General features: G+C 47.6%; 1 protein-coding gene across 1 annotated transcript; it reads left to right on the top strand.

The window, feature by feature from the left end:
- Nucleotides 1–63: 63 nt before the first annotated feature.
- Nucleotides 64–27,727, top strand: LOC149363043 (techylectin-5A-like). Its single transcript, XM_089568426.1, has 6 exons — nucleotides 64–177; nucleotides 13,163–13,320; nucleotides 17,304–17,446; nucleotides 20,163–20,268; nucleotides 21,349–21,516; nucleotides 27,459–27,727. Exons 2-6 carry the CDS (start codon nucleotides 13,182–13,184, stop codon nucleotides 27,725–27,727), a joined length of 825 nt encoding a protein of 274 aa, XP_089424552.1. The 5' UTR covers nucleotides 64–177; nucleotides 13,163–13,181.
- Nucleotides 27,728–27,876: the final 149 nt, after the last annotated feature.

Below are 27,876 nucleotides of genomic sequence, written 5' to 3'. Positions count from 1 at the left end.
CATGCAGCCTTCAAGGTCTTGTCGCTGACATGGGGCGTGTTTCAAAGCGCGGGCTATTTAAACCGACCATCCTCGTCACATTCTGCTCAGAGAAGCTGGTGGTCTTGAATTTTGAAAAGACGGTCGCTGAAAAGCAGAACACAGACGACTGATTCATTTCTTTGTCAGCGAGAAACGGTGAGTGTCACTAGCTTTTGATTCATTCTTCTGTGCTTATCAGCTGCTAGCGACAATATGTGCTCTTTATAACGTAGGCGGTTCATAGTTAACGCAATTTGACCTCCTCTGTCTATATTCGAGCTGCATCAGACAAACGTTTCTAGGGAAAGACTACAATAATGATGAAAACATAGGTTGCGCAAAAAAGGCATTTTCAAATGAGGAGCAGACGAGACGAGCGCAAAATTACATCTAAAATTTATTCGCAGAATAAGCAAGTTTACATATTGTTGCCAGCGCACGCTCAGAAAGGCATTCAATCCAGATATGAGAAAAGGGGCGTTCACGACATTGTGCCTCAGATGAAACGCACTTCACTAGCATGAAGTCTGATCGGCGTGTCACTGATCCAGCCTATAGCTCTTTTCTTGATAAATTATGCTTCGAGAAGTTCTCGTGCTTTTCTCTTTGCACCCTGCAAAAATAAGTAAATAGCTTTAATACCAATAAGCATAATAGCACTGCAATACCGTGGGTTATGAACAGTACGCTGCTATCCGTGCTATTTTAGATTTTCCTTCTTTGGCCCTATTTTCTGCGCGGCCTCTCCCACACGGAATCGTACTTGAAACGTGGTAGTTAACTTCCGGCTGACAGAGCTGTGAAGACCCCACTGCGGATGCATGCTGAGGTACCCAGACCTCGAAGATGGTGTTGTATAAGAGCCTAAAGGGATATACGTCGTGCAACCCTTGTATATGAACGCCATATAAACGCCTAAGTGAAGCTTTCAACTTTCATGTAAGAAAGTAATAAGGAATGGCAGGTGAGGTCCACTATACACCTACAGACTGCGTCTAGAACCGGATCACAACGCATGCGACTCGAAGCAAGATCAAACGGAAATAGTTTTTGATGGCAGCTAGTAATCCGGTACTTCGTCATCAATGAAAACTCTCTTCTCTAGACGCTGGCCCGAAAAATGGAAAAAAAACCGAATTTATAGAAAGCTGACATTGTGAATTGAAAATTGCTAGTTTTATGTTCCGAAGCGAAGCAGGGGCTATAAGCGACAGTGAAGTGGAGAGCTACGGATTAATTTAGACCGTCTGGGATTTCTTCAGAATTCACTGACATCACACAGCACACACGCATTTTCGCATTTTGCTTCCCTCGAAATGAGGCCGATGGAGCCGTGATTCCTGTCCCGCGTCTTTGGGACCAATAGTCGAAAGCCAAAGCCACTGATCCGTAGCAGCGGGGCTTATAAAAATTGAGCTGTGAAAGGCTCAGTGAGACCATGGAAATGGGAAACAGTGTCCATTTGAAATCATACGAAGCCTGAAGAAACGGGTATAAATATAAGGTGGATTACTATTGCCCACCTGGCAGTCTTGAATTACCAAGGATTCATGTATCCAAGTTGTTTATTTACATAAACCTTCACCGCCATGTGTATAAGAGGGAGGATTGGTTACAAGCATAAAATGAAAAAGCAGCAAAAGATAAATAGGGCGATTGTTAGCAAAGTAGTTACAGATGTGTCAACTCATAAAATATTAGCTGAGGTTTTCTTGAAATGCTGATAACTTTTCATAGTTGCAGTACGCAGTAAGCGGAAAAAAGGCTAAAAAATGCGGGAAATAATTTAAAAATGGAGCACCGACTTAGTAGGTATGATTTATTCCCGATGAGAGGTTATGCGGGGGGAGGAATCTAGACACTACGCAAATGCGGATGGTGAAATATTTGATGGAACAGAAAGGTGCGAGATATCTTCCGACCTGAAGCTAGGGATTGCACGTTAGGCTTTATTTCATTAAAGCCATGCTAGCGGTCCTGTTATATTTAAAAAGGATAAAGCGGAGTGAATTATGTGGGACTATATGTGGTACACGAATCAGCTTCATGATGGGTGTCCGAGATAGATGCAGTGCATTCTAGCTTTGGACGTAGGCACATTTTGTACAGCAACAGCTTGAGGGAGGAAGACGCTTTAGCAAAGATAGGGTGGATTTATACCGTTAGCATTATATATATATATATATATATATATATATATATATATATATATATATATATATATATATATATATATATATATATATGACAGAAGCCAACAGCCACAGAAACCAAGAAGCACAGGGGATTTTTTTTTTTTTTAAGTTATTTATTTTGTGGTGTTGATCAATTTAGAATATTACTGAATATGTTATCGTTTAAAGATAACTGATTAGAAAAGCAGAAGAAAAAACAACCACCTGCCGCCGGTGGGATCCGAACCCACGACCTCCGAATTACGCGTCCGGTGCTCTACCTCTGAGCTACGGCGACGGCTGTCAATTCTTCTGCTTTCGGGGGTATTTATGTTTACAAGTAACCTAACCTTGAGAGTGTTCATCAGCGCCACCCACGTTCATAAGCGGCGGACGTAGAACGTCCTGAGTTACCGCAGGTGTGACGTAGAACGTCATCGAACGAAGAGGGTGGAAGCTGCGCGAGAACCCTCTTATGCTTCCTAAGGCGTCAAGGCTGCCAGAATCGAGGCCCTCGCTAAGCAATTAAGCAAACAAGGGAAGGGGATGAGGGGCTCGTTATAAATATGACAGAAGCCAACAGCCACAGAAACCAAGAAGCACAGGGGATTTTTTTTTTAAGTTATTTATTTTGTGGTGTTGATCAATTTAGAATATTACTGAATATGTTATCGTTTAAAGATAACTGATTAGAAAAGCAGAAGAAAAAACAACCACCTGCCGCCGGTGGGATCCGAACCCACGACCTCCGAATTACGCGTCCGGTGCTCTACCTCTGAGCTACGGCGACGGCTGTCAATTCTTCTGCTTTCGGGGGTATTTATGTTTACAAGTAACCTAACCTTGAGAGTGTTCATCAGCGCCACCCACGTTCATAAGCGGCGGACGTAGAACGTCCTGAGTTACCGCAGGTGTGACGTAGAACGTCATCGAACGAAGAGGGTGGAAGCTGCGCGAGAACCCTCTTATGCTTCCTAAGGCGTCAAGGCTGCCAGAATCGAGGCCCTCGCTAAGCAATTAAGCAAACAAGGGAAGGGGATGAGGGGCTCGTTATAAATATGACAGAAGCCAACAGCCACAGAAACCAAGAAGCACAGGGGATTTTTTTTTTAAGTTATTTATTTTGTGGTGTTGATCAATTTAGAATATTACTGAATATGTTATCGTTTAAAGATAACTGATTAGAAAAGCAGAAGAAAAAACAACCACCTGCCGCCGGTGGGATCCGAACCCACGACCTCCGAATTACGCGTCCGGTGCTCTACCTCTGAGCTACGGCGACGGCTGTCAATTCTTCTGCTTTCGGGGGTATTTATGTTTACAAGTAACCTAACCTTGAGAGTGTTCATCAGCGCCACCCACGGTTCATAAGAGGGTTCTCGCGCAGCTTCCACCCTCTTCGTTCGATGACGTTCTACGTCACACCTGCGGTAACTCAGGACGTTCTACGTCCGCCGCTTATGAACGTGGGTGGCGCTGATGAACACTCTCAAGGTTAGGTTACTTGTAAACATAAATACCCCCGAAAGCAGAAGAATTGACAGCCGTCGCCGTAGCTCAGAGGTAGAGCACCGGACGCGTAATTCGGAGGTCGTGGGTTCGGATCCCACCGGCGGCAGGTGGTTGTTTTTTCTTCTGCTTTTCTAATCAGTTATCTTTAAACGATAACATATTCAGTAATATTCTAAATTGATCAACACCACAAAATAAATAACTTAAAAAAAAATCCCCTGTGCTTCTTGGTTTCTGTGGCTGTTGGCTTCTGTCATATTTATAACGAGCCCCTCATCCCCTTCCCTTATATATATATATATATATATATATATATATACATACATATATATATATATATATATATATATATATATAGAGAGAGAGAGAGAGAGGGAGAGAGAGAGACCAAGCTAGAGTTGAAGCGACATGCTCACCAAGGTATTTGTACGAATGTACAAACTATCAACTCCAACAAAAAGTGATTTAAGTAATTAGCGGGGACACCGTGCACTGCAAGCTCTCGGTACGAGAAGAGATTGGCGTTTGTTGATATTGTCACAGAAGCAGGTAGGCAGGTTTATATTTGCCACAACGTCCAAGCGCCAGCGGAAACGGCCCGGCCGGCTGACCGTTGGTTGGTTGGTTGGCCTCGAGTAGAATGGCACATACCCACTACGGGGGAGTGGCCAAGACACAGGCGGTGAACTGTTGGAATGATTAGGAGCTTTAGAGGAAAAGGAGAATTAATAGGGTATAGGCTGACAGATTTGACGACGCAACGAAATGGGTCCTGTTAGCTGGGAGATCGAAGGACCCCGGCTGACCGACTAGCGAGCGAGCTCTCAAGCGAAGAAGTGCGCGCGCCAGCCTCCTGAGCGCGACTACTAGGCGGCGCCAGTAATGCGTTGCGGCATTGCCCCTCCCGGTGGAAAAAGCATCGTCCCGATGCTGCGTCGCGAGGTCAAACAGAAGCGTGGGCTTGACTTAGCGGGCGTGGAAGGGCTTCATCCAGGCAACGTGTACGACTTCCGACTGTGTTTGCCGTCGGGACGTACGAACAGTTCCTTGCGGAATCACTTCGTAGGTGACGTCGCTTAGTTTGCGCAGCACTTCGTACGGGCCGAAGTAGTGGCGCAGAAGCTTCTCGGAGCGACCCCGCTTGCGAACAGGAACCCACACCCAGACTTGATCGCCAGGGTTGTAAATGACCTCCCTGTGACGAAGGTTATAGCGTTGAGCGTCTTTAAGCTGCTGCGTCCGGAGTCTCATTCGAGCTAGCTGACGGGCGGCCTCAGCGTGCTGGACGAATTGGTTAGCGCCGGCAACTGATGCGAGGGCGACATCGGGCGGTAACATTGCATCCAGCATGGTAACGGCTTCGCGACCGTACACCAAACGAAACGGGGTGGAGCGGGTCGTTTCCTGGACTGCGGTATTATACGCAGATGCTGCATACGGTAGTACCTGGTCCCAGTTCTTATGGTCTTCGTCGACGTACATTGAAAGCATATCGGCGATGGTCTTATTGAGTTGCTCAGTAAGGCCATTCGTCTGAGGATGGTAAGCTGTTGTTCTGCGATGACAAGGGCCACTGAGCCGCATAACTTCCTGGGTTAGAGCTGAAGTAAATGCAGTGCCTCTGTCAGTTAAAACAACCGCAGGGGCACCATGACGAAGGACTAGGTTAAAGATGAAAAAGTTCGCAATATCAGTAGCAGTGCCGCTGGGAAGAGCTTTGGTTTCACAATAGCGGGTGGGGTAATCAGTGGCGACTATAATGTAGCGGTTGCCCAATGATGACGTAGGAAACGGCCCGAGCAAGTCCATACCGACTTGGTGAAAGGCTACTCGAGGAGGACCAATAGGCTGCAGCAGACCGGCCGGCTTGACAGGCGGCGTCTTCCGACGCTGGCAATCACGGCACGTCTTAACATAGCGCTGGACAATAGCAGCAAGTTTGGGGCAGTAGTACTTTTGTCGTACGCGAGCCAAGGTCTGTGAGAAACCGAGGTGGCCGGCAGAAAGCTCGTCGTGGCATGCCTGCAAAACGTCGGGACGGAGCGGCGTTGGGACCACCAGCAGGTACTGAATGCCTGTGGAAGCGTAGTTTTTCTTGTAAAGGACGCCGTCCCGCAAGCAGAACGACGACAGGCCACGCGTAAAAAGGCGAGGTGGCGATGAGGCGGTTCCCTCGAGGTAATCGATGAGGGTCCGCAGTTCGATGTCATCTCGCTGTTGTTGAGCGAGATCAGGCGTCGTGAGAGCGCCGAGAAAAACGGAGTCATCTGTTTCAAGTGAAGAACACGGGATAGGCGCTCGGGATAGACAGTCAGTGTCACTGTGTTTCTTGCCGGACTTGTACACAATAGTGACGTCGAACTCCTGCAAGCGGAGACTCCAGCGGGCTAAGCGGCCAGAAGGATCTTTAAGGTTTGCTAGCCAGCAGAGAGAGTGGTGATCACTGACCACTCTAAATGGCTGACCATACAAATACGGCCGAAATTTGGTCACCGCCCACACAATTGCAAGGCACTCCTTTTCGGTAGTAGAATAATTCGCTTCGGCACGAGAGAGGGTGCGACTGGCGTAAGCATTGACCCGCTCAGCACCATCTTGCCACTGCACGAGAACTGCTCCGAGGCCAACGTTACTGGCGTCGGTATGCAATGCTGTATCCGCCTCCTCGTCGAATTGGCCAAGTATGGGCGTTGTTTGAAGCTTGGTTTGAAGGCGTGTGCGAAGCTCCTCGAAAGCCCTTTGCTGCTCGTCGGCCCAGATGAAAGGTTGGTCGTCCTTTGTTAGACGAGTCAGTGGTTCGGCTATCTGGGAGAAGTCATGGACAAAGCGTCTGCAATATGCACAGAGGCCCAAAAACCGTCGAACAGAACTTTTATCAGTAGGAGTCGGGAAAGCAGCTACGGCAGCCGTCTTCTCTGGATCAGGGCTAATACCCTCAGCGCTGACGACATGGCCCAGAAACTTCAGCTGTTGGAATGCAAAGTGGCATTTTTCCGGTTTTAGTGAGAGGCCGGCCGCGCGGATGGCATTTAGGACGGCCGTCAAGCGCTTCAGATGCTCGTCGAAAGCCGCAGAGAAAATGACGACGTCGTCAAGGTAGACGAGGCACGTCTGCCATTTGAGGCCGGCTAGGACAGTGTCCATCATTCTTTGGAAGGTCGCGGGGGCGGAGCACAAACCAAAGGGAAGCACCTTAAATTCGTAGAGGCCGTCAGGAGTAATGAACGCCGTCTTTTCACGATCACGTTCATCGACTTCGATCTGCCAATAGCCACTGCGTAGATCGAGCGATGAAAAGTATCGGGCATGGCGGAGTCGGTCGAACGTGTCGTCGATTCGAGGCAGTGGGTAGACGTCTTTTTTTGTAATTTTGTTGAGCCTCCTGTAGTCGACGCAGAATCTGAGTGTTCCATCCTTTTTAGCGACCAGCACCACAGGCGAGGTCCATGGGCTTGTGGACGGTTGGATCACATCATCGCGAAGCATTTCATCATCTTGCGCCCGAATAGCCTCGCGTTCCTTAGTCGACACTCAGTAGGGGTGTTGGCAGATAGGGCGTTCGGTGGGGTCAACTATAATGCGATGCTTTGCTACTGACGTCTGTCCCACCTTGGACATGACGGCAAAGCAGTCATGGTAAGAGTCAAGAATTGCTTGAAGGCGGCGTTCCCGTTCAAAAGGCAAAGCAGGATTCACATCAGTTCGAACTGTATGGCCAGTGCTCTCGGGAGGGTTCTTGTTGAGCAACGATAGGGCGCAGTGGGCTGAGGGCTCGCCGACTTCATCAAAGTAGGCGATGGCTGCCCCTTGCGGTAAATGGCAGTATTCGGCGCTAAAGTTCGTTAAAAGCAGTTCAGTTCGCTTATGACTCAAGGAAATGACCCTACGAGCAACGCAGACTTGTAGGCTCAACAATAAATTCACATTCATTTCCGAGAGGCCTTGAAAGGCGGGAGGGTTGTCGCAGTGCACTGTAACAAACATGCTGGTGCGTGGAGGTAGTGTGACATGATCATCGCATACCCGGAAAACTGGCCTGTCTGTTGTGTAGTCGTCGGAAACTGTGCGCTGGGTCGAAAAAGTCACCATGAGGTCACGGAGGTCGATGATTGCGCCGTTTTCTCGAAGAAAATCAAGACCGAGGATCAGGTCCTTGGAGCACTCCGCCAGCACAGCAAAGCAACAGGAGAAAGTTACGTGGCGAATCTCTGCTCGGGCGGAGCACACTCCTAGCGGCGTCAGCACATGCCCTCCGGCTGTCCTTATCGGCGCGCCGTGCCAAGGGGTCAGGACTTTGCGTAGGATTGTAGCAAGGCCACGACTCATACGGAAAAATCGGCGCCGGTATCTACAAGGGCAGTCGTATGGTGGTTGTCAACGACGATCGGTATCTCAGCGGAAAGAAGCTCACCGTCGACGAAGTGCGCCGTATCACGGATCGTCGGACTGACGGGTCGTTCAGCGCGTTGAATTGCGGCGTCGAAGGTAAGCTTCTGTGATCGTCGGGAGGTCGTCGGACTCGTTGGTCGTTCGGTGCGTCGATTGGGGGCGTCGGAGGAAAACTGCGGCGATCGTCGGAAAGTGGTCGGACTGCTGGTCGGTGCGAGGGGTCGGAGGTCGGAATGTTTGATCGAATCGGCGAATGGAGGATGTTGGTCGTAGCGCTCATCGACGGCGGCTCTACCTCCGAGAGTCGCCGTCCTCAGTTTTCCCGGCGCGGACTTGGGGACTGCCTGAAAGAAGTACGCCGGTTGGGGGAAAACTGTCGCGGCGATGGCGACCTGGGCTGGCGTCGCGGTGGGGACGCAAGTGGTACGTTGGCGCTGAGGTACTGGTCGATGTCCCGAGGTCGTTCCCCATAACGCGGCCGAGGGGCATCCGGTGAGAATCCGCGCAAGCCCATCTGACGGTATGGACAGTGGCGCAGTACGTGTCCGGCTTCGCCGCAGTGGAAGCACAGAGGGAGATTGTTCGGCGTACGCCACACGTGTGCTTTGCGAACGGGCGGTCGAGTGTCGGGCGCATCAGCCGGAGCGGGATGTCGGGGTGCAGGACGGACGAGAGGAGCGGGCCTGTATGGTGCCGGCGGTGCTGGCGCAGGGGTACGCAACGCGTCGCTGTAGGACATGACTTGCGGCGCAGGCGGCGGCTGGGGGGATGGCATAGATGGCGCTGCTTGCCGGAGCTCTTCACGTATAACATCCGAGATGCCTCCAACACGCGGGTGTTGCTCGAGAAAGGGCAGCTTTTGCAGTTCTTCACGTACGATGCTTCGGACAAGCTCGCGAAGGGCGTCACTCTCGTTGCCGTTCATCGGTGAGCGGAAGTCCACAGCAGTGATGTTCGCAGAACGATCAAATTGTACGAATCGCTGTTGTAGGGCACGCTCCATACTTGTCGCCTCCTTCTTAAAATCAGCCACAGTACATGGAGGGTCACGTACAAGGCCGACGAAGATCTGTTAGTTCACGCCACGAATAAGATGGCGCACCTTCTTTGCCTCCGGCATGGACGGATCCGCGCGGTTGAAGAGCCGAGTCATTTCTTCTACGAACATGGCAATGCTCTCATTGGGCCGCTGCGCTCGGGACTGTAGAGCCAGTTCAGCCATCTCTTTTCTTGCGTCGTTGCCGAATGTGCTGAGCAGCTTTTGCCGGCAATCTTGCCAGGTGGTGATGGTAGTCTCGTGGTTTTTGAACCACATCTTGGCGGCGTCTTCAAGTGAAAAATAAATGTTCCGCAACTTTCGCTCCTCGTCCCACGCATTAAAAGCAGCAACCCGGTCGTAATTGGTCAACCAGTCCTCAATATCCTCAAATTTGTCGCCATGGAACAGCGTGGGCATACGCGGAGCATGGAAGAACAGCGGTTGGGAAATCACCGGGAGGTGAACGGGCTGGCTTGCCTCTGTAGTCGTCATGGTTCGCGGTAAGGAAAAAGGGGACCACACTCGGGAGCTAAGCCTCTCAAGCGGCGGCTGGCCTTGTGCACAGGTGTGTCCACGGTGTGTAGCGGGGCTTCGGAGGCACCCAAAAGCTCTTCGGACATGAGATGTACCCAGCACCTCCACCAAAATGTCACAGAAGCAGGTAGGCAGATTTATATTTGCCACAACGTCCAAGCGCCAGCGGAAACGGCCCGGCCGGCTGACCGACTAGCGAGGGAGCTCTCGGGCGAAGAAGTGCGCGCGCCAGCCTCCTGAGCGCGACTACTAGGCGGCGCCAGTAATGCGTTGCGGCAATATTTAGTTCCTCTAGTCATGCTTTACACTCGGAGGAAACAGCGTTCAGGTCTGGTTGAAGCTTGGCTACGAGGTCGCTGCTTATGATTTCCCGAAAGATCACTGAATCGTCAGCAGATCAATTGATGGGAGAGGAAACAGAAGAAATAATATAGTTAAAAGAAGAAAAAATAAACAAAGAATGGAGCCTTGGGGAAGGCCACAATAAACTGCGCTTGAATGAGAGTCTAAGTTATTAGCTGACGGTTGGAAGAAAATATTCAATCCAACCAAAACCTTTTCTGTCCATGTTCATCAGATGTCTGTACAGCAAAAGTTACGACACATTTTACCGATCGCTTTGAAATAATCCAGAAACAAGCATTAGAGGCTCACCGTACTCCTGTGGCCTATTACTGTTCTCTGGAGCGGTATTTTTTTCGTGTGTCCTTGCACAAAAATAGGAAATTTGTGAGTCCAGCTTGCATTAATCATTTTTCAAGAATTTTTTCAGCGCGATTCTCACTAAATTTTGAGTCAGTTCGCCTGCACTTCAGCGCTTTATCGCACTAATGAGAGGAAATGTAAACTACGAACCTATACGAAACTGCTCAAATCATAGATAACTTGCTGGGATAAGCACTCTACAATAGGTCATGTTTGCAACAACGAATAAAACATCCAACATCCGCGATTAGCGTACTCCTCTACTCTTCTATTCTTCTAAGCCCTAAATTTTTGTGTGATTGACCACCAGTCCAGAAAAAAAAAATTCGCTGTGGATTAGCTTGGTTAAGCCCGGTAATTGCGAAAGCAATATCCGTACCTACACCATGGTATAGCTGGTAGTGTAGCTGGTGGTCATGCTTGTGGTTAGACTTGTGGTGATGCATCGGTTATACAATCCAATCCTACCCAATCCAATCCATTCCAATCCAAAGCAATCCAATCCAATCCAATACGATCCAATTCAATCTACTCCAATCCAATGTAATGCTATCCAATGCAATCAAATCCGAACCAATGCAATCCAATGCAATCCACTGCAATCCAATCCACTCAAATCCTATGCAATCCAATCCAATTCAATCCAATCCACTCTAATCCAATCCAATCCAATGTAATATAATCCAAACTAATCCAATGCAATCCACTCCAATGCAATCCACTCCAATCCAATGCAATCCAATCCAATTCAATATAATCCAATGCAATCAAATCCAGTCCACTTCAGCCCAGTCCAATGTAATGTGATTTATTTATTTATTTATTCAAGTTACTCACAGGCTCCTTTACATTGGATCATTGTGTGAGTGGGGCAGTACATAGAAGTTAGAGAACAGCGCAAAAAAACACAAAAAAGAACAAAAAAAAACGACAGAAGAAAAACGTTATACAATAGTTAGCAGGAGGCACTCAGTAGAATACAAATAAAGTAATACAACACACAATAATTACAAGTTTCAAAATGTGGCAACATGGAAATGGAACACGATTTGACAGTGAGGCTAAAAAGTGCACAAGTTAGTTCACACTAAGCAGCAATAAAACATTTTTCGCAAGAATACAGAGAACTGAGACACTAGGCGAGGATTGCGGTTATTTTATCACGAAATGTAGCAGGATTTCTGGTATTAGTAGCATCGTCAGGAAGGCTGTTCCAATAGTTTATGGCACGTGGGAGAGCAGACATGTTGAATGCTTTTGTATGACCAAAAATACGCGTAAAGCTGCTATGATTATGGAGGCGATGAGATGTGCGACATGGCCGTGATAAAGGTAATGTGTGACTGTGAAGACTGAAAATCATTTTATGAAATAAGCAAAGAAGAGCTACGGTACGACGTGATTCTAAAGACTCAAGTGATAGCGATAATTTGATGTTAGTGACGCTGGAATGGCGGTTATAATCGCGAGCGATGAAGCGTGCAGCACGGTTCTGTATAGATTCGAGATTACGTGTTAGATACGCTTGGGGAGGTGACCAGATGGGTGATGCAAATTCTAGTTGTGGGCGGACAAACGTCTGGTAGGCTAGTTTTCGAGTGTCAGATGGTGCACCATGAAGATTACGCTTTAAGTATCCAAGGGTTCGTGAAGCCTTAGCTGTAATTTTATTAATGTGTGTCGACCAGGAAAGGTTTTGATTTAGGTGAATGCCGAGATATTTATATGAGGACGCTGTTGTCACATGATTACTGCTGAGCGAGTAGGTGAAAGAAGAGTTTGAAAGTTTACGGCTGAAAGTCATTAATTTACACTTATCAGTGTTGACCGGCATTAGCCACATGGAACACCAGTTGTTTATATGGTCTAGATCTTTCTGTAAAGCGATATGATCGGATGGATTAGAAATTCTGCGGTAAATAATACAGTAATAAAACCAATGCAATCCAATCCAATCCATTTAAATCAAATCCAATGCAATCTGATATAATCTAATCTAATGTAATCTAATCTAATCCAGTCCAGTCAAATCCAATGCAGTCTAATCTAATCCAATGTAATCCAATCTAATGCAGTCAAGGTCAAATGAAGGTCAATGGTGGTCACCGCCGCGGCACGATGGTGGTCACCGGCCGCGGCACGGCAAAGGCGTGAAAGTGCAAGTAGTATTGCTTTCGCAATAAAAGGGGGTTTGGTCGGCAAGCACAAGAACAACTGCCTTCATAATCAAGCCGGCTGTAAATGCTCAATTTCGGCATGTAAACCATGTTAATATCCCGTCTTACAATACTTGTGCTCATAATAACAATACATGCATGAAGCTTGGTTCTCCGCTAAAGGCTCCACCAGATACTGCATCGTGCGACTTTGGCAGAGAAGCAAAGACAAATAATGATAGTGTCGTTATGTCTCGCACAACGACGCCATCTCCGGTCTTTTGTATCCACTCCGGTGCCCATTTCTTTTCCTGCTATTACACGACCGCGAAGCACCATCGCAAAAGCCAGGCACAACAAATCACAGGCACTCTCCATAACTAGCGTCGGTACAAAAACAAGGAGCTAAATTCAGAACAAGCAAAACAATTTTGCGGTAAAAGCATCGGCATCAATCTTCGGCTGAAGTTTTATTTCATCTTATGATGGCGTGTTTTCAAAATATTTAACATATGTTTCTCGTCGAATATCAGACAGTTAACCAACCGAAGATAACGCGCAATGCGTTTTACATAGAGCTATCCCAGAAATGGCCACGTGTAGCCGCTGATGTGAGTTCCTGTTCATCGCAGATCGTCGCTAGTCATCGTCATGGCTGCAAACGTCGTCTTCGTGGGCATGTTGGCTACAGTCACCTTAGCCGCTGCTTCACCGCCCAGTTTATGGCCGAGAAGTCAACTGGGTCCCACCAACGCGCTGGCGACGGCACGGACACTTGCTGACCTCAAGAGTGAGTTATCTCCCTCGCACGCTGATTCTCCTACTCGGAGAGGAGCACGTGTATTCGGAGTGAATACTGGAACAAGCATGACCCAGCAATTGCTCTGCAACCTAATTGGCTGAAATTTCGGCTTGGCTTTTAATTGGTAGCTCAATACTGCTGTTAACGCTAGTTACTCACCGGCGTGTAAGCTATTGCTTTCTTAAAAACTCATACACTTGTCGGCTTTCTGGCCTACTTAAAATTTATCACCATGATCCGCTCAGTACGTCTGGTGCAAAATTATTCGCCTCACTTATTTCAGCGTTTATTCATTTTATTCATGTCTGTAAATTATTTATTTTTGTGCATTCTGTTTATGTTCATTTATACATTTCCTTCGTCCCTTCTTACTTATTCGCCTCTTGTCCCCGATCATTTAGCCTCGTGATGGCTTCCTTTTTTTTTGTATGGAAAACCTCGATTATTTCATAGCATTTTTGAGATCGCAGGAACTGTATATTTTAGACAATTTCCTGTTCTTATTCTTAAAAGTCTCTTATTAGGCACTGGGAAAGAAAGTGTAGTACACAAAAGTCGAAAAAGTACCACACGGTAAAGACAGAGCATCTGAGTACGGCATCGAACAATTTCCGGCGCAAAAAAATAACCTTTCGCAGCACGGAGTCTTTGATTGTGCACGCGCCTTTTCGTGATTTTTCATGAAGCGTCTAGGACTGTTGTTCCGATGAAGTCAGTAGTGCCCAATACATCTGATATTCCTGCTGGACAGAAGAGTAGAGCTATTTCCTATTTATAAAAAAAAAGGATTGCTTTACAAAAACAAGGGTCAAAGATGGACACCCCGAAATTTTATGGTGTGCCGCAGAAGTTCTCTCTGGTGTTGAAACTTTTTGTTCTCTCCCGCGCTGAACTATTTTATTAAAGGACACTCTAGGTGAGTTTTCGTTATAGCAACAGCTTCGGATGATAAAGAAAACAAAAACTTTGGCACGAATGCGATATTTAGAATAATAGGGTTGAATTGTGTGAGCGTACAAGGATGCTGTGTGAATTCGTGAAGTTTTTGAGCCATTGATGTTGTTTTTGTGGAGTAGATGGCTCCAAATATATGCGCACTAATTTTCAGATTTTTCTCAATGGCAGAACATAATGCGCGTTTGAAAGGCCAAAGAAAATTCACATTAAGGTTGCAAGTATGTAGGCGGGATGTTTAAGTGTTATCCGTGGTGGTACAGCAAGAAACGTTCATAATATTGTGGCCTAAACTACTTCTTGGAAAAAACAGCGCTAAACGAAGGACAACGAAAAAGAGTACAACAGGACCGGTACAACAGGACCGGTACAACAGGTCAGCGCCGGTCCTGTTGTACTCTTTTTCGTTGTCCTTGTTTTCGCAGTTTTTTCCAAGAAACATGTACCAACTAGCTCAACTCTCCGTTTTATTGAAGCCTAATCTACTAAGTTCCGCTTCTACGTCGGGTCCATGCATTGTAACACGCCTCGCCTTGTGCACCTTGCCGCCTCCGCACTGTCGCAGCGGTTTTTTTGTCATACAGTGCGGCAGCCGGCTGCTGCAGCATATTAGCCCACGCACTGCCAAGTTCACCGAGTGAGGTAGTGCGGCCGGCGTTCCGACAAAAACTATGAGGCCGCTTAGGTCACCGTCACTCATTCATTTCACATTTTCGCAGCTTCTGGTCCAACTTCTGTGCGTGTGTGCGACAGTTTTATGCGAAGCATATTACTAGAGGTACACTACAGCCCTTCGCCGTGGTTACGCGCCGTGCACACCACGTGGTACAGGGACGTCACACCACGTGAAATACCACGTGACACATGACGTCACTACAGAGGAAGACGGAGGTACACTACAGCCCTTCGCCGTGGTTATGCGCCGTGCACACCACGTGGTACAGTGACGTCACACCACGTGACATACCACGTGACACATGACGTCACGACAGAGGAAGACGGAGGTACACTACAGCCCTTCGCCGTGGTTATGCGCCGTGCACACCACGTGGTACAGTGACGCCACACCACGTGACATACCACGTGACACATGACGTCACGACAGCGGAAGACGCAGGTACACTACAGCCCTTCGCCGTGGTTATGCGCCGTGCACACCACGTGGTACAGTGACGCCACACCACGTGACATACCACGTGACACATGACGTCACGACAGAGGAAGACGGAGGTACACTACAGCCCTTCGCCGTGGTTACACGCCGTGCACACCACGTGGTACAGTGACGACACACCACGTGACACATGACGTCACGCGCTGGGAGAGGGAGAACGATGCCATCGCACAGACACCGGAATGTCCTCGAGCGGCATTCCCGCGCATTTCGAACGGGCGATGAAGAGCGGGATGAACGTCAACCAAGGAAAGCCATGTATTACCAGGCCTAGCCATCAATATGCTTCGCATCTGACTAGGCTTAACCTTAGCTAAGCCTCAGCCATTTTTTTTTAAATTTCTGGCCCATCAATCACCATATTCGGACAGCTAGGTTCAGTTGCAAATACCCGCTCTGCTCTGACGGTGCCGATGTTTGAATATGTCACAATTTGTACTGATTTTCGATTTCATTTCTCTGTCTTGGTTGCTACAACCAGGTAGGTAAGTTGTGATGATGTCACTAGGTCAGGTGACATCTCTCGACCAATCATCGTTCGATTTCCACCAGCCACGGTGGGCAGGTTGCTCACAGTGCGGTGGTAGCTTGCCATTTGCCATGGATGGCAGATTGTGCTGACGTCACTATGGGACTTGACCTCTTTCCACCAACAAGCTAATTTTGTCTTAGACATCGGCGGGGTTAAGGTGTGACGACAACTCTAATGCTGGCCCAATAAAGCATAAATTCTTCGCACAACATATTGCGCGATGACAAAGTCTGCGCTTCAAACGGCGTCGAGGCCGAGAGCCTTGGAACTAAGAAATGAGCAACGAAAAGCTAAGTCACCGCAAGTATTAATTTATATGAAGTGTCAATTAACTGTTAGTGAAGGCCGAGAAGTACACGGAGCTAAGGCGCACAGGGCAGGAACCATCAATGACTGCCAACCGCTCAAACAGGAGACAAGCGCGCAGGCAATCAGCGGTGACGAAGAAGCCTGCTGTGCGTTTTGCTTTCATCGTCTTCAATACAATATGCGCTCACGAACTATGAGCGAAGGCTCTAAAAGAGGCGAAATACGGCTATGTGCTGAGGGCAGATCTCTGCATTGTCTAAGAATATCATTGGCGAAACTCCCGTGCGCCTGCACAATTCTGATACTTCTTTGTTGATCCCGCTGACGAAAACTCTGAAACAACGTATTATATGAGCGCATTTTCTTCCCTCATACCGAGCGCTCAATGGAAGCTCAAGAACAGGAATATATTTGGGGCGCCCACGCCTTAAAGAAAGCCAGGATCTGCAAGAAAGCCGCGCAAGGCATTCATACGGACCGAGAACTGAAACTACAGTGAGGGTTTAAGCAAGATACGTGAACTTGATACAGCTTTTATTTTCCTCTTCTATAGTTCAGACTATATTTAAGGGTAACGGAGTGGAATTTAAGAAAAGGCAGGCGTAGCAGCTAGCGGCAGAAAGTTAGGTGAGCGGATGATATTAAGAAGTTTGCGGTGATACAGTGGCCGCAACTGGCAAAATGACAGGGTTTTTTGGAGAGATATGGGAGCGGCATTTGCTCTGCAGTGGGCGTAGTGAGGCTGATGATGGTGATGATGATATTTCACGCTTGCTCATATACTACTACCACTGTCACCTCACGTACTACATAGATGTGTGTTCTGCCACACTCTGTAGTGTAGTTATTTGGGAAGGAACGAAGGAAAGAGCTTGAAACTGGGAATTCTTATGTTATGTAGCGAGTAGATGCTTCGTGGTGTAGGATAATTAAGTGAACATGAAAAAACATGTCCCATCGGGATTATTATATGATCTCCTTACGTACGTCTCTTTTATTCAGATTTAATATCTCCCCGCCATTGCGGCGACCTCCTGCGGGCCGGCCAGAGCATTAGCGGAGTGTACAACGTGTTCCACAAGGCGGCTGGTCGTTCTGGCCAGAAAGTGTACTGCGACATGGACACCGACGGTGGAGGCTGGACGGTGAGTGCGTTAAACATCTCATTCGCGTCATACAGCCTCTCATACCAGTCCCCTTTCTCTAACAACAGACGCTCAGTGAGACGTTGAGCGCGTGAAAACAGGAATCAGCGTCTATGCTTTGTGTACAACGGCGATCGCCTACTCCTGCCGGGTGAATCGTAGATTGACGTCAATCGACGTACGTTTAAGGCGCAGCACTAAAGAGCCCCGTCCTGAGTCGAGCGCAGTGGCTCGGCCGCACCGTGTGAAAGAGGAGCAGAGCGGAGGATGCAAAAGAGCGAACGCGGAGCGCAGCGAAGGATAAATGACTGCGATAGTGAAGATAGCGCGAAGAGGAAGCACAGGAGGAGTGCTCGGTGTCAGCAGGTGGCAGTCTTAGAGGTGTTTGGAAAGTAACAACGATGCCAGGGCGTACTTTCGGGAATGAGGTTTTGTGCCTAACGGCAAAAGTTCAGTCTAGAGTAGAAATAAATCAGAGCGCTGCTCGAAGATTGCCTCTAAACGCCAACGGCAAAACCACAAACGAGGCAGTATATCGTTCGAAGCCCGGGAAGCTCAGAGCAAAATTTCCTCAGGCGTTTTTATGAAGAAATCAGGCGATACAAGGTGGGCAGCTAAGTATTTAAATAGTTATGCACGAAGAGCATTGACTCGCAAGGACGGAAAAGGAGTAGGAAACTAACCAGTAAGTATGCCGGACACAACGAAGGGGAAATATAGAGCTTTAAACGAGGGGAAAAAATGCGGAAGGTAAAAATTGGGTTAATTCAATACAAAAAAAGCAGAGTATAGAATTATATCGACACTGCAAATAGCAGATCAGGAAGGAATCGTTCTACGATAACTCAGAAGGCAGTGCCCTGCTCTTTGAAGCTAGGTCAGGGTGTCTTACAACAGGCCGCTACAAAGAGAATTGTAACCAAGAAGACGACACATGTGCAGTGTGTGGAAGAGCTGTAGAAACAATTGAACATCTTATGCTCGAATGTGGTGGTATCCATCCAGGTGTCCATAAAGGCACAGTCGCTCTCCTTGAGGCCCTAAGGTGTAGAGATAACAACTGTGATGTGAATGAATCTGAGGTGGAAGGCGGCCGAGACGAGGCTCAGCTGGATCGTATAGCCGTGTGCACTCACAAGCCGATACCAAGAACCGCCTGTGTTCGACGCTGCATATTCCGTACGTGGTCGCCTATGGTTTAAATAACGTTTAAAAAGTCGGAATTGCACTAACAGTAAGATATTGATGGTGATCGTTTATAGAACTCGAGTATGTCTGACCTCTGTAATAGTCATGCGAATTGTTATTGACCATGATTTTATCTAAAATCGGCTAAACTACGGGCTAACTTTCTATGTTCATCGTACTGTCAGACTGAACTTAAAAATTAATTCAGTATTGCGTTCATTGCTGTCTACAGCGCCATACGATTTCAGTCAAAGCAATGATACAGGTGTCTTAAGCAGCTCATTTTGCAGAATTTTAGTCGCATGGTTGCGGAAGCTACTGCAATTAAAGAAATTTGGAATAAGAATCACAAAATACGGCATACTCGTTAACCACAATACAGTATAAAGATTGTACAGTATTGTTTCTGCCACCGGCCGCATGTAGCGGCGGCTCAAGGAATATCATTCTATGCATAAGTCATCGTATACATATCAGAGCTGTTGGAGACGCTTGAGTGCGGGATTGCCGCGATTTTGTGCTCTTGCGGGATACAGTGATGGATCTCGACGGCATTTTCCTCATTGCTGGTGCGTCAACATTCCGGGTATCAATTTCCTCTTCGGGAAACTCGGCGGGGGACATTCGATTACCGGCCGCAGCAAGTGTCCCCGTCGTATATTCTGGGCGTTAGCAGCGAGTTTCACTTGCTTTCACGCTACGACAACCTGCACGATACGAATATCGCTCACCTGTGCTTTTGACCGACCCTCGGCAAGCAGAAGAACCACACATTTTCTCCCGTTCTCCAGCTTAGCTTAGCCAAGCTTAGCACGGAACGGCCGAATGTTAGGTGCCCATATGAGTTTAGAAAGCTTGGGCACATGACAGTATACTTTGAGAGATGCGGGAGAGATATTTGTCCTCCAGTACAGGTTAATAGGCTGATAGGTTGGCGTACCATATTTTCGTGGCACGATATGCGGCCCTTGTGAGGAGGTGGACGCGTTTTGGGGAAAACGGAGACAGCGCCTTAGTGTCGGCTTCTCCTGTGCAGGTAACGAGATTAAGAGCGTCGATAAACGGTCGGCTGCCCTGCGATGTGAAAAATGCAGGAGGATGTGCTAAAAGGAAAGAGAAAAGGTTGTGTGAGGTGCGCGCATGCCTAAGGGCATACGCGCTGCCAAAACCCACTCTTCCGCGCCGCACGAGAACTTCAGGAATCGAAACAATGCTTTCTATGCTTTCAGTTCTGCTGGTCGCTCTGGCTACAGCCAACGGATGTTGCACTCTGTCTGGGGGCGAGTATGAAGGCTATCTAGTGCAGAGCTCAGACTTTCTCCTTAGGCGCTGAGCATTCAGAGACGAGATATTCTGTTGTCTGTTCACAGCCACATGTGTCGTCGCAGCTGCAGGGCTGCCGGCCATGCTAATGCGGAAGCAATTGCAAACGCCACTTTTACAAAACATACTACTGTGAGCCAGTGTGTTCACAAAGGTATTTGCTCACCAAAACATTGTTTGGTCCGGGTTATATCTTCCTTTGCAGGCCATTGTAAAGCGCGGCCAGTTTGGCAACAACGTGTTCTACTTCAACCGAAGCTGGGAGGAGTATGCAAGTGGTTTTGGTGACCCGGCTAAAGAGTACTGGATTGGTAAGCTGCTCCTAACAAACGTTTTGGAAGTACAAAAGGAGTATAAAAGCAAAAATTCGATCTCCAAGTCACTACTTGGAAAGTACCACCAGCAGCTCACATTTAACATGAGTGCTTTCATGGCGCTCTCTTCCTGGTTATTTAACTGAAGCCCTCAAGGTACACAGTCTTGGCACGCAAGAAAGATCAAAATAAAAAGAAAGAACGTTATCTTCGGCTGGAACTTTCTCACACCTGCAGGGGATCACTGTGATCCCCCGCCCCCTTAGGTATTTAGCATATTTACTTATGTTTTATCATATGCAATATCGTTTACGTATGCAATATCTGTTGACTGCTAATGTTCGGAAAAAATAAAATGTTTTTATTTATAATTTATATCTATTCTGCCTCGGCTGTCCCCCATAACTTATGGGAAGGCTAAAAAATATGCCTCTGCCATGAAAGCGAGTGCATGTTAAGTGTGGCCCCTAAACGCTCGGTAGAGAAAACTCGTTTTAAAACGAGTGTCCTTTATTAAGCAGTTTTTTTTTCTGTATAAAACTCTCTTTCGCCTTTGTTAAATAATTCCCCGCGATGAAAGCGTACCATATCGTCAGGTTTTTCCAGTGGTCCTTTAATGTATCGCCACTTCATCCGCCACTTTATGGCAAAAAGAAGACACAAATATTTTATTTTTTTGCTGCTCCCGTACTCAGGTTCTATAACAGTGCCGCCGATAGCCCGCTTTATACGAACACTCTAGTGCGTGTCTTCCAGTGACATTAGCGCCGCTGGTCTTTGGCAGCTCGGTCTGAGACCATATTAGGGTGAAAGAAGGGCACCAACTGCCTGCAACGACCGCAAACACGCTGTATCGTGCACCATGGCCTCGAAACCAGCGCCCAGCTCTAAGCGTCTCCAATGTCAGTGCAGGACGCCTACTCGACCGTTCGTTTTAAGCGTGCTGCTGGCGGTACCTAAAGCAGCTGTCTCATTCCAGTGGCCCGTAGAAATAATAGCGGTTATCTACTCTCTTCGCTCTGCCTTGGTTGTGCGTTAACCTGAATCCTCTGGCATTGACCGGGATGGAACACGCAGGAAACCGTGCGTTGCACGCGCTGACTTCGAGCGGCGAGACCATGTCTCTCCGCGTGGTACTGATGAACACGACAGAAGACAGAGCTTCGGTCGCCTACGCAAGCGTGCGGGTTGACAGCGAGGCTGATCAGTTCAAGCTGCACACTGGCACGTTTCTTGAACCTACAGGTGAGGCATACTGCTATGGACACTTGGGTGTTTGTCACGTGCGTATCGTTCCGCCATGCTGCATGCTGCAGCTAACTTTATCCAAGATTTAATAACCTTTCAACCTCAACCATGTCAAACTACAAACATCTTGTGACCGTTATCGCTTCTAAGGGAGAGTATTTCTAAACTTTGTTCACGTGAATACTGAATAACGAGAAAATATTCTCTTCAGCACTTTCGTTGGTGCCGAATTTTCATGTGCTGAATTATAGAGCAACCCCCGAAAACAGCTGATTAGTTTTCAATTTCATATGTGCTAGAGAGAACGCATATATATTTTCTTCAGTCAAAGAAAATTTCGTGGGATCAGAAAAAAATCTTACAAGACCGCGCGCACTCGCGCCGCGACAGCAGCTCTCTCAAACATGGAATTTGTGAACGAAGCCGCGCTCGATGACGCCGCGAATGTGACAGAGCGAAAACAGTAATGTTTTATGGTGTATCATGATTAACGTCCCAAAGCGACTCCGACATTGAGGGACGCCGTAGGGAAGGGTTGCGAATAATTTCGATAACATGGGGTTCTTCAAAGTGCACTGACATAGCGGAGTATTTCTTCGAAATTGGACCGCCACGGACGCGATGAAACCCGCGCCTCCCGGATCACCAGCCGCGCTCCATAAAGCTACGGCGGCGGCTGAAAATGATGAAGTGAGCGCTGACGGCCAAAATGAAAGTCACAGCAGGGACTTGGCCCCATTGGGTGCAGAGATCAAAGGGGGAGTTGGTTCCCGGTTAGGATAGGTAGGCTGAAAAACTAAGCAGGTTTCCTAGTCACAGGACGATGTTTCACATCTGCCCTTCCATACCTGATGTTTTTGACCTTCGACTCACTCCTTGGCTTATTATGTTGATGATTTTATCTACGACCTGACTAAAAATGCTCCCGACCAAAGACTAGGATACTGTTTAGTGTTTCATGCTGCGTATGGCGACCGTCTTGCCGCCGGTATCCACTTATTCTTCCCCAGCCATCGCTTTCGCGGAGATTCTGAAATGGTACCGTATCATTCACCGAAAATTTCATGCGTCCGGCGAATGGAACAGCTCGGACACATGCACCAGCTTTACCAGTCGCAGTGTCAGTGAGCCCTTACTAGTAATGATGTCTCACTCTAACATTGTCATAGATTGCTTTATTATAGCACAGAAACCACTAACATAAGTTGATGCATAAACCGTTCAACTGTTCAAAAAAAGGAAAAAAAAGGTTTTCTTTTGCGAAAGTACTGCATTCTTATTTTTCGCTTGAACATTTCTGTACGAAGACACCTCGCGCTAGGTTTTGAAAGCTTCCATAAGACGATACCCATAACTCCATATACTTACATATATATTATATGGAGTCAGTATGGAGTGCATGAATTCGGCATGGACTTTATAGAAAGCACGTATGGAAGCATACGGACTCTATATGACGTCATCCCCATTGTATGCAAGCTGTATGGAAATCTACAGAAAGTTTATGGACTGTGTTCAAAAAACGTATTGATGTCATCATATTTTTTCGCATGATATGCATATTGCCGCAATTCATTACATGCGACTCGCATACAACATTTTAGTAGTTAATCCATTGTTTTCCTTGATTCTTGCAAGTGATTTTTTACGTAGCAATTCTAGGCGCGCCCTCACTTGCACCTTTCATACGTTAGCATTAGAGCACCCATTATCGCAATGAGTGTCCGGCGTTGGCGTGTGAAGCCTGTGATGGCAGAAGTGAAAGTGAAGAGATAGAAATCTTCGTTTCTATTTTAGTGGGATGGCAGGAAGGGAGAGGAGAAGTGGGAGAGAGAATAGGGTCAGAGTGGGGGGGGGGGGGGGGAGGTGGTCATCGTGTGGCGAGAGGAACACCGCGGTAGCCAGAATCGAGGGCTGGTTGAGGGTGATCACGTTGCATTACAGGGTGATTGCTGCATTGAATCTGGACAGTGGAGCAGAGCTATGGCGTGAGTGGGAAATGTACTCTATCACACCACCTGCTCTTACGGTATGATGCGGTCAACGGCAGCGGGCGCTCCTCCGGGAGGCACGCTAAAGCTAACGCATTGTGTGGAGCATGAATTGTACCTACCTATCTTCCTGAATGTTGTTAAGCCGCGTTTTATGGTTTAGTTAATCGCTTATGTGGGTTTAACTTCGCAAAGCTACTCGGGCTATGAGGGATGCCGCAGTGAAGGGCTCCGGAAATTTCGACCACCTGGGGTTTCGACCACTGACATCGCGCAGTACAGGGGTGTCTAGGATTTCGCCTGCATCAAAATTGTACCGCTGTGGTCGGGATCGAACCCGCGTCTTTCGTGTCAGCAGCCGAGCACCATAACCAGTCAGCCACCACACAGGTTGCATTTTACGGGAAGATTTTTCCAAGCTTTGTGCAAAGTCAACAGCCCAACTTCTTAGAAATGCCGCCTGAGTTTATTTCTTTTTATGCACATTCAACACCGTCGGCGACAGACTGTCAGAAAGCCACACTGAGCAAATCATGCTTCGTTTATCATGACGTAGCTCGCCAGTATTATTATGCGAAATAATAAGTAATTATATTTAAGCTGCGTTTACGCTATCTAACAAGAGTATAAGCAAGTAGTTATCATTTGCGCTCAATCGATAAAGTCTCGAAACAAGCAAAACACTGACAGACGATTACGATAGTCGGTAGTGCGAAATTTGAGCGCAACTCCTTAGGTACCCCCTGTCACTGGTGCCAGGAGGAGGAGGTAGAAGAGGAAAGGCATGGAGGTTACCCGGAATAATAATCGGTTTGCCTCCCTACACGAGGGTAAAGGGGGCGGGGGGGGGGGGAGGATAAAAAAAAAGAAAGAAAAAGGAGAGCAGCAGAAAACTGAAGTCACTCCAAAAAGTCAGTGTTCGGTGAAGTCACAGCCTATCATGCAGGCCAGAAGTCCGCAAGAAGCTTAGCAGTGCCTTGGAGGCCTATTACTCTGCTGGGCACCCTCCTGCTAGCATTCTACCTTCCGGTTGTGCATTCTTCCGCTGTCACCGTGATAGGTGGCGGTCCACTCTGATATTACCTATCAATACGCCACCGGTAACGTGACGTAACACGCCGCCTGTCAGGTGGCGTGTAACGTCGACGACGCCGATGACGACTATGTAGCGGACTGCAGGAACGGGCGCCTTAGAGCTGCGCTCGAAAAAAGGCCACGCGACAGTGGCGTCACTACGGGGGTGCGGTACGGTCCACACAGGGTGAAAATCTCTGTCGGTTAGAGTTTAGAACAAAGCTTAAGCGCAAAAAAAGCACGAAGGACCGTGCGCCAAGACACACTCACCACAGGCGCAAACATCCAACTGATTTATTCCGAAGACAATCATAGCCAACGCAACACGCAATGACTAGTGTGCGCTTGCGCCTGGGCGACCGAAAAATGAAAAATAAATGACCAAAGAACACTGGTAAAACTCGTACACCTTCAGGCATCACTGATAACTGTGCTTAAGTTTTCCTTGGCCAGGCAATACGGTTTTCTGACGCATTTTTCTTGAAAAACGTTGACCTGCACGGCTTCCATAATTTCGCGAGTTAGCTAATCTTTGCTTGTGGCCTTGATCAAGCAATCATCAAGGAACGGCACGCAAAGACCTTACAGTGCAAAGCAAAATTACATCCACTTCATAGTTTTGATGGTGTTTTTGCGTTGTCGAAACGTTCCATTTAGGCACCTCTCGGATTGAGATATTGCTTACCACAAGAAAGCGGGATGTTCTAAACCAATGCCCCGGTGCATTTCACGAACTTTGCACGTCCTCTTCGGACGTTAAACTTCATAGACCTAAACAAACCTCCTCCCTAACAGCTGCGGTGCTCAGTGGTTATGGCGCTTGGCTCCTGACCCGAAAGACGCGGGTTCGATTCCGGCCGCGGCGAGCGAATTTCGATGGAGGCGAATTTCCAGAGGCCCGTGTGTGCGGTGCCAGTGCACGTAAAGAATCCCAGGTGGTCAAAATTTCCGGAGCCCTTCACTACGGCGTCTATCATAGCCTGAGTCGTTTTAGGGCGTTAAACCAGCATAAACAATAAACCTGCTCCTGATATATCTTTCTTTTATCGCTGGCCTTTTCTGCTCGTCTATTTCTTTTTCGGCATCCCTGGTGCATGCGCCTGATATTCCTTACGCGTCGCTTTTTCCACGGTGTCTTAGAAATAAACCATTTGGATGTTAGTGCCTTCGGTGTTTTTATCAGTTCTTCATTCTTTGTTTGTTTCTCACTAGTTTTATGACATTGGGGTCGGCAGGCACGTCGCCGGCGACCAATGAGATGGGTTCCCCGAATGAAGAGCTAGATCTTCAAGGAACCGGTGTCCTTGCTTCCAAGCCTGCCCTACTGAAAAAAGCTGTATGATGCAATAACCTCAAACGCGCTTTGTCATACAAATGGCATACAATTCGATTGATATTGTATGACATTTGACATCTGCAAGATAATTGAGAAACATATGTAACAATCTTATTCCAGGTTATTGAATCGCACAGCTTTTTTCACTAAGCTGGCACCACTTCATTCTTTCTCCCCCGTGAAGGCGTCCTTCCGCTTGTTAAAGGCAAGAGCCAATTTCTTGCACGGCTCTCCAGAGCACCGCCGACCATGCTAAGCTTCGTTTAGATCCCTGCAAAGATCACAGCGGCGCACGCATGCGCGTAGTAGCTCGCACTTCAACGCTTCGAGATATAATTAGCGCATCTGCAGCGAGCGCACTGTTTATTCGCGAATGGCGCGTTTTCTCCATTCCGCTATCAAAAAACTTCTTTTCGAAGTTATTTTTGGTTCCTAAACCAGTGTACAGAAATGAAACTCGCTTAGTGTTCGGCGGTCCTCGGTCATTGGTGCCGTCATCATGATCATCAGCCTGGCTACGCCAACTGCAGGGCAACGACCTCTCTCATAATCTCTCCAACTAACCCTGTCCTGTGCCAGCTGCGACCATCGTATCCCGGCAAACTTCCTAATCGATATCAGGGAGCTGCGCTCGTCACTGTCGACTTCGGAGGTGAAAACAGTTCACATTTGACTTTAGACGCGGTGGTGAAGACTGACGGCGGCTGAACACGCAGCGTATTTTCATTTCTTTAGTCTGGTTTAAAGAGCCATTTCAAATTTTAGTCTTGTGTCAAGGTAACATTTAGAGTGAAGCATCCCGAGTACGCACGTGGATTGCTCGAGTTTATTCCGTCCCGTGTGGCTGTTTAACGTGCACCGGTGTCCTACCGCACACGGCCGTGTTTAGCGTTTATTCTCTATCCAAATGGGGCCACTGCGGCTGTGTTTACGTTCTATAACCTAGCATTCCGGAGCTTCTCACCAAAGCCACAAAGCCAAATTAGTCCAACAGGAGTGCTCGGTTCGATGAAAAGCAGACAATCCACCATATGCGAAAGAAACAACTGATTGTCGCACGCATTCTCTGACATTGGAGAGTACGATGCTTACGAGAGCTACTGTAATAAGAACACAGCCCTGCTCGCACGGCGATACACATTTTCAAGAGTGGTTCTTACCTATAACGAGTGTGGGTAGTGCTTACTTTGATGACGATGTTTTTAGAAGGATTTTTTTTAAACATGCAGCACCTGCAGACGAATGAAGACAGAGAATGGACACAGCAGAGCTAAACAATCAACTTTATTGTTCAGGGCAGCTGTGTCCATTCTCTGTCGTCCCTCGTCCGACAGAGATGCTTGTTTCAAAAATGTTCGCAAAGCAACTCGCCTAGCAACAAACTTCGCTTTTTCCGGGCCGTTGCAATACTTTTCGTTTTAAGGAAAGAGGGATTATCCGGTGTCTTTTAGACAGCCTCCATATTTTTTCGAGGCATGGCATCAAAATGCGAGAGGTGTTTCCGGCATTATATTTATTTCCCCTGCCATTTTTTCCAGGTTGGGACAGTTTCAGCCAGCATGATGGCAGGATGTTCACTACCTTCGACAGGGACAACGACGGAAATGAAGGCAACTGTGCGGTTGAGAATCGTGGCGGCTGGTGGTACACAAGTTGTTACACTTCCAATCTGAATGGTCTCAATCTCAACGGCCACTATGACTACAGGATCGGTGGCATCGACTGGGGACATCGCGGAAGCTCGCGCGGGTACTCACACTCTTATCCGAGTGCCCTAATGCTAATACGGCCGGTGGATTTATTCTGATTGTTGGAATTGAATTAACCGCATGCAGTCGTTAATGACAGCGATTGCTAGAGGCCAGCAAAAAGGTTGAAACCTATCCTTGTATCTCGAAGAAGCAGCAAAAATTATGTGAAAACGTCCACTCCTCTAGTGTTGCTGTTTCACGTGCT

The sequence above is a fragment of the Amblyomma mixtum genome, chromosome 2 (genome assembly GCF_055824585.1).
Source record: "Amblyomma mixtum isolate Tamu chromosome 2, ASM5582458v1, whole genome shotgun sequence".
Classification (NCBI taxonomy): domain Eukaryota; kingdom Metazoa; phylum Arthropoda; class Arachnida; order Ixodida; family Ixodidae; genus Amblyomma; species Amblyomma mixtum.
This window is presented reverse-complemented; position numbering and strand designations above follow the sequence as displayed.